The sequence below is a fragment of the Dipodomys merriami genome, unplaced genomic scaffold, assembly GCF_024711535.1.
Source record: "Dipodomys merriami isolate MVZ:Mamm:240054 unplaced genomic scaffold, mDipMer1.0.p SCAF_101, whole genome shotgun sequence".
Classification (NCBI taxonomy): Eukaryota; Metazoa; Chordata; class Mammalia; order Rodentia; family Heteromyidae; genus Dipodomys; species Dipodomys merriami.
In genome coordinates, this window is record NW_027202283.1 from 3,095,081 (window position 1) to 3,109,081 (window position 14,001).

Consider the following 14,001-nt stretch of genomic DNA (forward strand, 5'->3'; position numbering starts at 1 on the left):
CCGGTCTTGACACACTAGGGCACTTCCTGTCCCTGTTCATGGACACTTCCTGTCACGGCTGTGATAGCACTTCCGGTCAGGCACCCTTGTCCCGCCCCCTTCGCCTTGGCTCGCTTCCTGTTTTCCGGACACTTCCCGACCAGAAGATGCAGGAAGACGCCCCACACCCCCTTCCTGGATGTGTTCCCCCCCATTTCCAGGTCCGGTCCCGCCCCCTCCAGGCAGCGCGCTGGCCCATGTCGTGTCCCCCATTGTGTCCGTGGTGGTTGTGGCCCTGGTGGGTGCCGCCATCACCTACTTCTAGTCTGTAGGTCCAGACGCTGCTTCCGGGGCACGGGCCGGGATGCAGGTGGGAACCACCCCCTCCCAAGGTGCCCGGATGAGGGGGACGCGGGGCGGAGCCTCCCATGATCCCCCGCGGGTGCTGTAGCCTGTGCCTCCCCTCCCCCTCAGGCCTCGCCCCAGTGTGAGGCTGGATTCGAACCCAGGGCCTCCAGCAGCAGGCAGAAGTGGAAGCATAAGAAGGAGCCTGGGGGAGAGGGACGAATAAAATCAACGTAAAGTGCACATGCGCGCTGTCAGGCCTGTCTGCCCCGCCCATCTTTCCATGGCACATGCGCAGGCTCCGCCTCTTTGGAACCACTCCCTGCACATGCGTGGTGCGCGAGCCCAGGCAGCCTTTCCCTTCCCCTCTGGCCCCTGCTCAGTGTGGAGACAGGCACAGGGCGGGACAGGATGGTGATGGACAGCTAGAGTGTCCAGTCAGTCACTTGTGGGCGGGGCTTCGGCTTGACAGGACCTAAGACCGAGTAGGAGGCGGGGCCTGGAGGTAAATGAAAGCTTGTGTGGCCACCCAATTGCAAGGGGCGTGGCCTGAAGTTGACAGGACACTTGATAATACAAGGGGGCATGGCCTGAAGGTGACAGACAGGACACATGATTATACAAGAGGGCGTGGTCTGAAGGTGACAGACAGGACAAATGTCCACACAACAGCCAGGGGGCGGGACCTGGAGGAGACAGACAGCCCCTGTGGCCTTTCAACAGCCATTGGGCGGGGCCTGGAGGTGACAGACAGCCTCTATGGCCTTCCAACAGACAGGGGGCGGGACCTGGAAGAGACAGACAGCCCCTGTGGCCTTCCAACAGCCAGGAGGCGGGACCTGGAAGTGAAGGACAGTCCCTGTGCCCATATATTCACTAGTGGGCGGGACCTCTGGGTGATGGGCACCCACAGCGTCCATAGAGCTAGCCACGAAGAGGCGTGGCTTCACACATATCGACTCTCCAGCTATTGGCTTAGCAGGGGGCGGGGCCCAGGGATGATTGACAACACGCCCTGCCTTTCAATATCACCCAAGGAAGAGGCGGGACTGGACCCCCAGCTTCCCTGGGCCGGGCCAAAGGATGGAGAGACAGGCGTGTCAGCCAATAAGAGCGGGGGCGTGGCTAGAGGAGTCCCCGGGGAAGCCAATGGGTCCCTCCCTCCAGAGAAGACCCGGATGTCGTGCAGGTTCAATGCATCCTAGGCCTAGGGAGACACAGACCTCCGACCTCGACTTATCCTACCAGGATAAGGAGCTATAGGCCCATCTGGGTCAATCTCTGGAGAGGTCATTGGGGTCCCCTGGGACAGGCACAGAAGGGGAAGAGGTCGCAGGCCTGGTCATCCACCCATCCATCCACCCAACCACCCCCACCTCCCTTAGAGTGGTTCAACATCTGGGTACCCCACATCTCCAATCCCACTGGGCCAATCTGAATCCGAGTTCAGGTAGTTAGGGGCGGGACTGTAGTGTGAGGTCCAATCAGCAGCGAGTTGGATTTGTGGGGGGGGGGGGCTAAGGGACGTTTCTTACAGCTGGACCAATGACAAGTGAATTAGGAAAGTGAGGACGGGGCTTTCATGGAATAGGCCAATCAGGTGTGAATCTAGGTGGTGGGACGTCCTGGAGGAGGGCGAGACCAAGCCTGTATCATAGCAATCCACCGGAAATGGTCTGAAATGGAAGGCGGGACTAGTCCAATACCCTAGCAACCACTGGAAATGGCCTGAAATGGAAGGTGGGACCAGCCCTGTATTCTAGCAATGACCGGAAATGGTCTGAAATGGAAGGCGGGACCAGTCCTATACCCTAGCAATGACTAGAAGTGGCCTGAAATGGAAAGTGGGACTAGTCCTATACCTTAGCAATGACCAGAAATGACCTGAAATGGAAGGTGGGACTAGTCTTATACCCTAGCAATGACCGGAAGTGGCCTGAAATGGAAGGCGGGACCAGTCCTATACCCTCTGAACGGCCTGAAGTGGCCTGAAATGGAAGGTGGGAGTAGTCCTATACCCTAGCAATGACCGGAAATGACCTGAAATGGAAGGTGGGACTAGTCCTATACCCTAGCAATAACCAGAAGTGGCCAGAAATGGAAGGTGGGACCAGTCCTATACCCTAGCAATGACCAGAAATGGCCTCAAATGGAAGGCAGGACCAGCCCTGTATCCTAGCATCAACCAGAAATGACCTGAAATGGAAAGCAGGATCAGTGCCCGGCCTCTGACCCCCGTGACCCCTAACCCTGCCGTGGGGTGCGGTGCTCACGAGGTTTTATTGTGTGAGAAGTTAGAGGACATAGGCCCGGATGTGACAGGGCCCCAGATGGGAGGCTGGGGAAAGGCCACGGATGGGAGGCCCAAGGTGGAGGTCCAGGATGAGAGGCTCAGGATGTGAGAGTCCCCGGATGTGGGAATCCCTGGGTCTGAGAATCCCCAGATGTGAGACTCTCTGAATGTGAAAATCCCCGGATGTGGGAATCCCCGGATGTAAGACTTCCCCAGATGTGAGAATCCCTGGATGCGAGAATCCCCAGATGTGAGAATCCCCGGATGTGAGAGTCTCTGGATGTGAGATTTCCCCAGATGTGGGAATTCCCTGGTCTGAGAATCCCTGGATGTGGGAATGCCTGGATATGAGAATCCCCGGATGTGGGAATCTCTGGATATGAGAATCTCTGGATGTGAGAATCTGTTTGTAGGAATCCCCAGATGTGAGAGTCTCTGGTTGTGAGAATCCCCGGGTATAAAAGTCCCCGGATGTGGGATTCCCCGGATGTGTGAATTCATCCCTGGGAATCCCCGGATGTGTCAGCAGAAGTGAGAATCCCCGGATGTGAGAATCCCTGGATGTAGGAATCCCCGGATGTGAGAGTCTGTATGTGGGAATCCCCGGATGTGGGAACCTCTGTATTTGAGTATACCCGAATGTTTAATACCCGGATGTGAGTCCCCGGATGTGAAAGTCGCAGGCCAGGATCTGCCGTAGCCCCGGGCAGTTGGGGGTTGGGGGTCGGGTTGGGGTCAGAGGTCGGGGATCAGGCGGTCGCAGGCGCAGAGTGGTCCGGGCGCGCAGCAGGGCTGCAGGCGCGGGTTCCAGGTGTTGTGTGCAGGGGCGAGGGGCGGGGCCACGCGGGGGCGGCGCGTGCGCAGCATCCAGGCCACCGTGGCCTCCACGCGCCTGCGCGTCGCCATCGGGCCCCGCAGCGGGCGGGTCTCCCCCGGGTCCACCGTCAGGTCAAAGAGCAGTGGCCGCCGGTGGCGGGTCATGCGCTCCCCGGAGCAGGCGCAGGCAGGGAAACCGAGGCAGGTGCCCGAGCCCGGCGGGTCGAAGCGCGGAGTGGCGAAGTGCAGCTTCCACACCGTGCGGCCTGCGGTGGGGGTGGGGGGAGTAACATCCAGGGCCTCACATCCGGGGATTCCCATCCGGGAATTCACATCCAGGACATCACATCCGGGGATTCACATCAGGGCATTCACACGCAAGACCTTACATCCGGGGATTCCCATCAAGGACCTCACATCTGGGTATTCACATCTGGGTAGTCCCATCTAGGACTTCACATCCAGGGATTCACATTCAGGACCTCACATCCGGGACCTCACATCCGGGGATTCCCATCCAGTACCTCACATCTGGAGCCTCACATCTGGGAATTCCCATCGGGGACTTCACATCCGGGACTTTACATCCGGGGATTCCCATCTCATGCCTTCCATCCAGGTCCTCATATCCCGGGATTCCCACATCCGGGGATTCCCACATCCACCCCCAGGCCTTGCATCCGGGTCTCTGCGTGCATGCATGCAGCTCCCTTTCCCACCCCGGGGCCCGGCGGAGGTGGAGGCACTCACTTGGGCGGTCGAACCAGCGCACAGCGTGCAGCCGGGCCTCGCAGTAGTGCAGCAGGAAGTCGTGGCCTGCGGCCTGCGCCATCCCCAGCAGCGCGGACATCAGGTTCCGGCCATCCACCTCCCTGCAGGACCCGGATGTGCAGGCTTCTGAGCACTCAGAGACCCGGATGTCCAGGCCAGAGCCCCCAGAGACCCGGATGTGCAGGCCAGAGATCCCAGAGACCTGGATGTCAAGGCTTGAGCATTTAGAGACCCGGATGTGCAGGCTTCTGAGCCCTCAGAGACCTGGATGTGCAGGCTTCTGAGACCTTCATGACCCAGATGTCCAAGCTCCTGAACACTCAGAGACCAGGATGTGCAGGCTTCTGAGCGCTCAGAGACCCGGATGTGCAGGCCAGAGATCCCAGAGACCCGGATGTCCAGGTTTCTGAGCCCTCAGAGACCCAGATGTGCAGGCCAGAGCCCCCAGAGACCCGGATGTGCAGGTCCAAGACCTAGGCCTCTGGTCTTACAGACCTGGATGTGCAGGCCTGAGGCCTCAGATACCCGGATATCCAAGCTTCTGAGCGCTCAGAGACCCGGATGTGCAGGCCAGAGATCCCAGAGACCTGGATGTGAAGGCTTGAGCATTTAGAGACCCGGATGTGCAGGCTTCTGAGCCCTCAGAGACCTGGACGTGCAGGCTTCTGAGACCTTCAAGACCCAGATGTCCAGGCTCTTGAACACTCAGAGACCCGGATATCCATGCTTCTGAGCACCCAGAGACCTGGATGTGCAGGCCTGAGATCCCAGGATGTGCAGGCTTCTGAGCCCTCAGAGACCCAGATGTGCAGCCCTGAGCCCTCAGAGACCCGGATGTCCAGGCCTGAGTCCTCAGAGACCCAGATGTACAGGCTTCTGAGTTCTCAGAGGCCCGGATTTGCAGGCCTGAGCCCTTAGTTACCCGGATGTAAAGGCTTCTGAGCCCCCAGAGACCCAGATGTCAAGGCCTGAGCCCCGGGTCTTGGGTCTCAGAGACCTGGATGTGCAGGCTCCTGAGCCCCCAGAGACCCAGATACGCAGGTCTGAGCCCTCAGAGACCTGGATGTGCAGGCTTCTGAGCCCCCAGAGACCCGGATGTGCAGGCCTCAGCCTCCCCCCCTTGGGATCCCCGAGGCCCAGGATGACCCCCCTTCCCCCCCACCCCGTGGGGACCCAGGCCGGCGAACTCCTACCTGTCCGCTGGAACCCAGCCCCCGGCCAGGCGCACCACAGTGGGGAACAGGTCCATGAGGCTGGTGGGCTCAGGCACCAGGCGCCCTGCGGGCAGCATCCCAGGCCAGCGCACCAGCCCAGGGACCCGGATGCCGCCCTCCCAGCCGCCCATGCCTTTGCCACCTGCAAGGGGGGGGGCAAAGGGCAAAGGTCAAGGGGCGGGGGCGGGCCGCGTGGGAGGCCCCGCCCACCCTGCCTCAGTTTCCCCCTCGCCTCGGTGCACGCTGTTGGAACCCCCGAGGCGGGTGCCCCCAGCCCGGGCCTCAAGCGAGGCACCGTGGTCCGACGTGAAGTAGACGAGGGTGCGGCGCCCCAGCCCCGCACCGTCCAGCGCCACCAGCAGTCGCCCTGCAGGGGGAGGAAAATGGGTCCATGCCTCAGTTTACCCCCAGCGTCCACCGTGCCTCGGTTTACCCCCAACATGCACCATGCCTCACTTTACCCCCAATGTGCACTGTGCCTCAGTTTACCCAAATGCACTTTGCCTCAGTTTACCCAAGTGCACCGTGCCTCAGTTTACCCCAACCCGCTGACCCCGTCCCAGTGCCTCAGTTTACCCCCATCCCGGTGCCTCAGTTTACTCAACCCACTCACGTCATCCCCGTGCCTCAGTTTACCCAACATGCCCAGTGACTCAGTTTACCCAAATACACCGTGCCTCAGTTTATTCCAATACCCAGTGACTCAGTTTACCCAACATGCACCGTGCCTCAGTTTACCCCTATACGCGGGCCTCAGTTTACACACATCCACCGTACCTCAGTTTACCCAAATGCACCGTGCATGAGTTCACCCTGAACATGCACCGTGCTTTAGTTTACCCAACATGCACCGTGCCTCAGTTTACCCAAGTGCACCGTGCCTCAGTTTACCCCCAACATGCCCAGTGACTCAGTTTACCCAAGTGCACCGTGCCTCAGTTTACCCCAACCCATTGACCCCGTTCCCATGCTTCAGTTTCCCCCATCCCACTCACCCCATCTCCGCGCCTCAGTTTCCCCCAACCCACTCACCCCACCCCCGTGCCTGTTTCCCCATCCCGCTCATCCCGTCCCTGTGCCTCAGTTTCCCCATCCCACTCACCCCACCCCCGTGCCTCAGTTTCCCCCATCCCACGCACAGTGCCTCAGTTCTTCCCCTCCCTGCACTCACCCACCATCCAGTCGAGCTCCTCCACATTGTCGCCGTAGGCGCCGTGCGCGCTGCGGCCCCGGAAGGCAGGTGAGGTGACCAGCAGGACGTGGACGTGGAGGAAGGAGACGAGGAGAAGGAAGGGGCGGGCCTGGATCCTGCGGAACCACGTCAGACCCCGCCTCCATCATCAATAAACTCACCGATAACCGACCTGATCAGGTATTGCCAATAATCGATCAGATGATTGATAATCGATCCTGATCTGATCAGATAATACCAATAATCGATCGTGATGTGATTGATAATACCAATAATCGATCATGATCTGATCGATAATACCAATAATCAATAGAGATCTGATCGAAAATACCAATAATTGATCGTGAACTGATCAATTATTACCGATAATAGTACAGATAAGATCAGTTATTACCAATAATCAAACATCATCTGATCAATATGACCAATAATAGAACATGAGCTAATCAGATATTACTAATAATCGAACAGGATCTGATCAATAATACCAATATTTGATCGTGATGTGATCGATAATGCCAATAATCGAACATCATCTGATCAATAATACCAATAATTGAACATGAGCTGATCAGTTATTACCAATAATCGAACATCATCTGATCAGTTATTACCAATAATCGATCATGATCTGATCAATACTACCAATAATCGATCGTGGTCTGATCTGAGGTCTACCAGATGTCTCTACAGATCTACTAGATGGAACATCCAGGGACCTGAGGTCTACCAGATGTCTATAGAGATATACTAGCTGTAACATTCAAGGATTTGAGGTCTACCAGATGTCTATAGAGATCTATTGATGGAACATCCAGGGATTTGAGATTGACCAGTTGACTTTAGAGATCTACTGGATGTACATCCGGGGATCTGAGGTCTACCAGATGCCTATAGAGATCTCCTAGTGGAACATTCAGGGATTTGAAATTGACAGTTGACTATAGAGATCTACTGGATGTACATCCGGGGATCTACCAGTTTACTATGGAGATCTAGTAGATGGCATCTGTCCCCCTCCCCGACCCCAGGCTGACCTGTGGATGAAGGCCTCAGCCTCCCGCAAGAAGAGCCCCACACTGGCCTCGAAACTCAGAGGCTGCTGGATGACCTGGTGATCCCTCATCAGGAAGCAGTCGGTGTGGACGATGAAGACACCTAGGAGGTGGGAGGTGCAGGCCAGGAGCAAGGCCCCACATCCGGGGCCCAGCACCCAGGGCATCCAGCGCAGGCCCAGCAGGCCCGTGAGCTTCCCAGCGGCCAGGCAGAGCAGGGAAAGCAGCAGCAGCTGCGCCCCCAGGTCCAGGGGCCCTTGCAGACGCGCTCCCTTCTCCGAGGGCTCTGCTTGCAGGCAGTCCCCCATCAGGGTGAAGGGGACCCCGAAGAAGGAGTCGAACCCGTGGTTCAGGGGGTGGTGGCAGTGGTCAGTGGGGGACTCACAGTTGAGGTCCAGGTGCCATTTGCCTGGAGGGGAAGAGATGGATGGATGAGTGAATGGATGGGTGGATGGGTGATTGGATGGGTGGATGGGTGGATGGATGGATGGATGGGTGGATGGATAGATGGATGGATGGATGGATGGGTGGGTGGATGGATGGATGGATGAATAGGGGAATGGGTGGATGGATGGATGCACAGTGGATGGATGGATGGGTGGATGGGTGGATGGATGGATGGATGGATGGTTGGATGGGTGGGTGGATGGATGGATGGATGGATGGGTGGATGGATGGGTGGGTGGGTATATGTATGTATGTATGGATGGATGGATGGGTGGATGGATGGATGGATGGGTGGATTGATGGGGGATGTGTGGGTGGATGGATGACTTCTCTCTTACCTATGAGGCCGGTGGCATATCCCTGCTCCTGCAGGATCTTGGCGAAGGTGATCTCGGAGGTGGGCAGCCCGCCCGACACGGCCGCCCACTGCAGCACGCGTGCCCCGTTGGTGGTCACCATGCCTTCCAAGAGAGAGGAGAAGGACCCTAGGTCAGTGATGATGGCATCCTGGGTCAGGAGGGGGCATCTAGCACCTTCAGGGGGAAGGCCTGCTGTGTCTGGGATAGTCTGGGACCTGCCCACCCGGGGTGGAAAGGACCCCAGCCCTGTGAGCCCCCGGGGGAAACCAATATGGCATCACTTCCGGTTTCCTGGCGGTTCAGGGGGGAAGTCCCAGAGTCTCAGGGATTTGAACTAGAGATCCTCAGAGTAGTCCTCCCCTCCCTCTGGTGGACCACAGTGCCCTAGATGTTGGGCCTCAGTTCCCTGGATGTTGGACCTCAGGTCCCCGGATGATGGAGTTCAGTGCCCTGTATGGTAGATATCAGGACCCCAGATGTTGGACTTCAGTTACCCGGATGTTGTAGCTCAGTTCCCTGGATGTTGGATCTTACTACCCCGATATTGGAGCTCAGATTCGGGTATGTTGGCCCTCAGATCCCCAGATGTTGGAGCTCAGTTCCCCGGATGTTGGGGCTCAGGTTCCTGGATGATGGATCTTAGTACCCCGGATGGTGGATGTCAGGTCCTCAGATGTTGGAGTTCAGTTCCCAGAATGTTAGGCCTCAGATCCCCGGATGTTGGGTCTTAGTACAATGGATGTTAGAGATAAGGTCCCTGGATGTTAGAGCTCAGTGCCCCGGATGGTGGTGCTCAGTTCACCGGATATTGGGCTTTAGATCCCTGGATGTTGGGTCTCAGATCCCCAGATGTTGGATATCAGGTCCAGGGATGTTGGATCTTAGTACCCCGGATGTTGGCTCTCAGATCCCCGGATGTCCCGCCCCCACCTCCCCCCCACCGCCCCCTCTGTTCCCCGGATGTCCCCCCCATACCGACCCAGGTGCACAGGGTAGCGTCCCGTCAGGAAGGCTGCGCGGCTTGGGCTGCAGACGGACGCTGCCGCCAGGTGCTGGGTCAGCCGCACGCCATCCCGGGCCAGGCCGTCCAGGTGCGGGGTGCTGTGGGGGGGGAGAGGAGTCACAGCCAAGAACATACGGGGACCTGGGGTCTAACATCCGGGGATCTAATGCCCAACATCCCAGGAGCTGAACTCCAACATCCGGGGCCCTGAGATCCCACATCCGGGGATCTAAGATCCAACATTCGGGGACCTGAGATCGCACATCCGGGGTACTAAGATCCAACATCTGGGGACCTGAGGTCCAACATCTGGGGACCTGGCATCCAACATCTGGGAACCTGAGGGCCAACATCTGGAGATCTAAGATCCAACATCTGGGGCCCTGAGATCCCACATCCAGGGTACTAAGATCTATATCTGTGGACTGGGCTCCTACATCCGGGGATCTAAGGCCCAACATCCGGGGACCTGAGGGCCAAACATCCGGGTATCTGATCTCCAACATCCGGGGACCTGACATCCAACATCCGAGGTACTAAGATCCAACATCCGGGGAATTGAATTCCAACATCCAGGGACCTAACATCCAACATCCAGGGATCTGAGGTCCACTAGATGTTTATACAGTTCTCCTGGTGGAACATCCGGGGAACTTAGCTCCAACATCCGGGGATCTAAGGCCCAATATCCGGGGACCTGAGGGCCTACATCCAGGCAACTAAGATCCAACCCCTGGACCTGAGCTCAAAAATCCGGGGACCTGCTCTCCAACATCTGGGACACTAAGATCCAACATCCAGGGATCTGATCTCCAACATCCGGGGGCCTGATCTCCAACATCTGGGGTACTAACATCTAACATCTGGGAACCTGATTTCCCACATCTGGGGTATACTAAGATTTAACATCCGAGGACCTGATCTCCAACATCCGGGGCACTAACATCCCACATCCGGGGATCTGATATCCAACATCCGGGGACCTGATCTTCAACATGCAGGGAACTGAGATCTACATCCTGGGAATTGAACTCCAACATCCGGGGACCTAACATCCAACATCCGGGGACCTGAGGTCCACTAGATGTCTATACAGTTCTCCTGGTGGAACATCCGGGGAACTGAGCTCTAACATCCAGGGTACTAACATGTAACATCCGGGGACCTGATCTCCAACATCCGAGGACCTGACATCTAACATCCGGGGTACTAACATCTAACATCCAGGGACCTGATCTCCAACATCCGGAGCACTAACATCTAACATCCGGGAACCTGATTTCCCACATCCGGGGCATTAAGATCTAACATCCTTGGACCTGTCCTCCAACATCCGGGCCACTAACATCCCAAATCCGGGGATCTGATATCCAACATCCGGGGTACTAATATCTAACATCCGGGGACCTGATATCCAACATCCGGGACACTAAGATCTAACATCCAGGCAACTGGTATCCTACATCTGGAGGAATAAGATCCAACATCCGGGGTCTGAGCTACAAATCCGGGGTACTAATATCTAACATCCGGGGACCTGAGCTCCCACATCCGGGAAACTAAGGCTCCACATCCGGGCCTCCCCCTCTGCTCACCGCAGGCTGTGGTTCCCGAAGCTGCCCAGGTCGCCCAGGCCAAGGTCATCGGCCAAGAGCAGCAGGAAGTTGGGGCGCAAGGGGTGGGGCCTGCGCAGGGGCCAGGGGGGAGGAGGAGGAGGAGGAGGAAGGCGAGGGGTGGGGCTGCACAGCCGCTGTGCGACCTGAGGAGGAGACAGAGGAGGAGGAGGGGTGGATGGGTGAATGGAAGGGTGGATGGATGGATGGATGGGTGAATGGATGGGTGGATGGATGGATGGATAGGTGGATGGGTGGATGGATGAGTGGATGAGTGGATGGGTGGATGGGTGGATGGATGGATGGTTGGATGGATGGTTGGATGGATGAGTGGATGGGTGGATGGGTGGATGGGTGGATGGATGGATGGGTGGATGGATGGATGCACAGTGGATGGATGGATGGGTGGATGGATGGATGGATGGGTGGGTGGGTTTATGGATGGATGGGTGGATGGATGAATGGATTGTTGGGTGGACGGATGGATGGGTGGGTGGATGGATGGATTGATGAATAGGTGGATGGGTGGATGGATGGATGGATGGATGGGTGGATGAATAAGTGGATGGGTGGATGGATGGATAGGGATATGAATGGATGCATGGATGCTTGGATGGATGGATGGATGGATGGATGGATGGATGGATGGATGGATGGATGGGTGGGTGGGTGGATGGATGGTTGGGTGGATGGATGGATGGATGGGTGGATGGGAGGAGGGATGGAAGGACTCCCCCTCCCTCCAGGCCCTCTCCTGACCAACATGGCTTCCAGGATCGCGTACTTCCCATGATGCTCCCGGTTTCCTGGAAGAGAAGGCCGGAAGCAGGAAGTGGGGAAGAGCTGAGGAACATCCGGCCACCCCAGGGCCAGGCTGCTGTTGCCCCCACCAGTACATCAGCCCCTCACCTCGTCTTTCCTGGCCTGTGGCGGGACCCTGCAGCCCCCACCCCGGGGCATGGTGGGACATCCGGGGGGGGGCTCCAAAAAGCAATCGAAGCCCCCTCACCCCGGGTCCCCACACCTCTCCCCGTGTTCCCCAGAGGACGAACTTACATCCACAGTTCTCTGCCATCAGCTCCTGGGCCTGCTGCTCTCCCTGCCAGCCAGGAAGCTGGCAGGGCTCAAATGTCCATGTCACTCCAGCAGCCAGAACTCACAACCCCCCTCCAAAATAAAAGTCCCCTTGTTCCTTGGAAAGCACCACATCCCCCCTCCAAAATAAAAGTCCCCTTTGTTCCTTAGAAAGGAACAGGATGTGGTGCTGAAGGTGAAGGTGGGGAAGGAAGGGAAAAGCCCGGAGTTGCTGGGCTGAGCGCCAAGAAATTGCCAGGCCTGGCAGAGGCAGGAGGAAGGGGAGGAGGGAAACCTCGAGAACTACATGGAGGGCTGCAATAAGAGTCAGGACCTTCAGGGAGCGTGGCCAGTGCCCAGGGGGTGTGGACTGCACTCAGTAGGGCGTGGCCAGAGCTCAGGAGGGAGTGGCCTGGGCTGGGGAGGAAGTGAGGGACTCAGGAGGGCGTGGCCTGTGCTGGGAATGTAGTGAGGGTCCCAGAAGGGCGTGGCCTGTGCTAGGAGCGGAAATGAGGGCGTGGCTTGTGCTGGGCGGAAGTGAGGGTCTCAGGAGGGCGTGACCTGTGCTTAGGAGGGCGTGGCCTGTGCTGGAACTAAACTGAGGGTCTCAGGAGGGCGTGCCCTGCAATGAGGCGGAAGTGGGGGTCTCAGGAGGGTGTGGCCTGCAATGAGGCGGAAGTGAGGGACCTATGTGGGCGTGTCCTGTGTTGGGAAGAAAGTGAGGGTCTCAGGAGGGCGTGTCCTGTGTTGGGAAGAAAGTGAGGGTCTCAGGAGGGCGTGGCCTGTGCTGGGAATGTAGTGAGGGCCCCAGGAGGGCGTGGCCTGTGCTAGGAGCGGAAATGAGAGTGTGGCCTGTGGTGGGCGGAAATGAGGGTCTTAGGAGGGCGTTGCCTGTGCTGGGGCAGAAGTGAGGGTTTCAGGAGGGCGTGGCCTGCGCTGGGGCGGAAGTGAGGAAGAATTCCATCAAGAAGCAGCAGGGCTGCTTTATTGCCTCCGAGTCTAGGAAAGGACCCCAACGGCCCAAAGCGCAGCTGGCGCCCGGGGCCAAGGTGTGGAGCGCCCGCTCCGCCCACATCCGGGTTCCACCTCTCACATCTGGGTCTCAACCCCTCTCATCTGTGTCCCAACCCTCAAATCCGGGTCCAAACCCCACACATCCGGGTCCTGGCGCCTGCCAGTGGACCTGGAGATGTGACATCCTGGTACTCGCCTCCACGTCTGGGTTCCCAGACCTGGAGATCCCTAACATCCGGGTACCCACCCCATATCCGGGTTCACGGACCTGGAGGTCCCTAACATCTGGGTACTCACCCCACACCCAGGTTCATGGACCTGGAGGTCCCTAACATCCGAGTACCCAGCCCACATCCGGGTTCACGGACCTGGAGGTCCCTAACATCCGGTCTAACATCCGCATCTCGGTCCTGGACCCTCAGTGGATGTGGAGGGACCTGACATCCGTGATCCCCATGCCACATCCGGGTCTTAGACCCTGTCAGTGGAAGGAGAGGAGCGTGACATCCGGGACTCCACACGCCACAGCCAGGCCCGTGGATGTGATATCCGGGTCCCGCCCAGCACACATCCGGGTCCCTGCCACAGTCCACATCCGGGTTAATGGACGTGGACTTACATAACATCCGGGTTCCCCATGCAACATCCGGGTCCTGGCCCCTCAGTGGACCTGGAGATAGGTGACATCTGGGTCCCCCAGTCAACATCTGTGTCCTGGCCCCTCAGTAGACCTGGAGATAAGTGACATCCGGGTCCCTGACGCCATATCCAGGTGAGTGGACACGGAGGAGGGTGACATCCGGGTCCCCCAGTCCACATCCGAGTC

General features: G+C 58.0%; 1 protein-coding gene across 1 annotated transcript; it reads right to left on the minus strand.

Moving 5' to 3' along the window:
* Positions 1-3,352: 3,352 nt before the first annotated feature.
* On the minus strand, positions 3,353-13,801 carry LOC138807384 (arylsulfatase L-like). The gene is made up of 10 exons (XM_069993104.1): positions 13,544-13,801; positions 11,070-11,233; positions 9,451-9,572; positions 8,451-8,573; positions 7,648-8,074; positions 6,590-6,726; positions 5,651-5,785; positions 5,398-5,560; positions 4,184-4,305; positions 3,353-3,699 (listed from the first exon to the last, which is right to left on the minus strand). Exons 1-10 carry the CDS (start codon positions 13,799-13,801, stop codon positions 3,353-3,355), a joined length of 1,998 nt encoding a protein of 665 aa, XP_069849205.1.
* Between the last annotated feature and the right edge of the window lie 200 nt (positions 13,802-14,001).

Coding starts and splice junctions, on each gene's coding strand:
- LOC138807384 (XM_069993104.1), bottom strand. CDS start 13,801: ATGTTATGTAAGTCCACGTCCATTAACCCGGATGTGGACTGTGGCAGG. Junction 8,075..8,450: donor ATATGCCACCGGCCTCATAG/GTAAGAGAGAAG, acceptor CTTCCCCTCCAG/GCAAATGGCACCTGGACCTC. Junction 3,700..4,183: donor GCGCTGGTTCGACCGCCCAA/GTGAGTGCCTCC, acceptor CCCCCACCGCAG/GCCGCACGGTGTGGAAGCTG.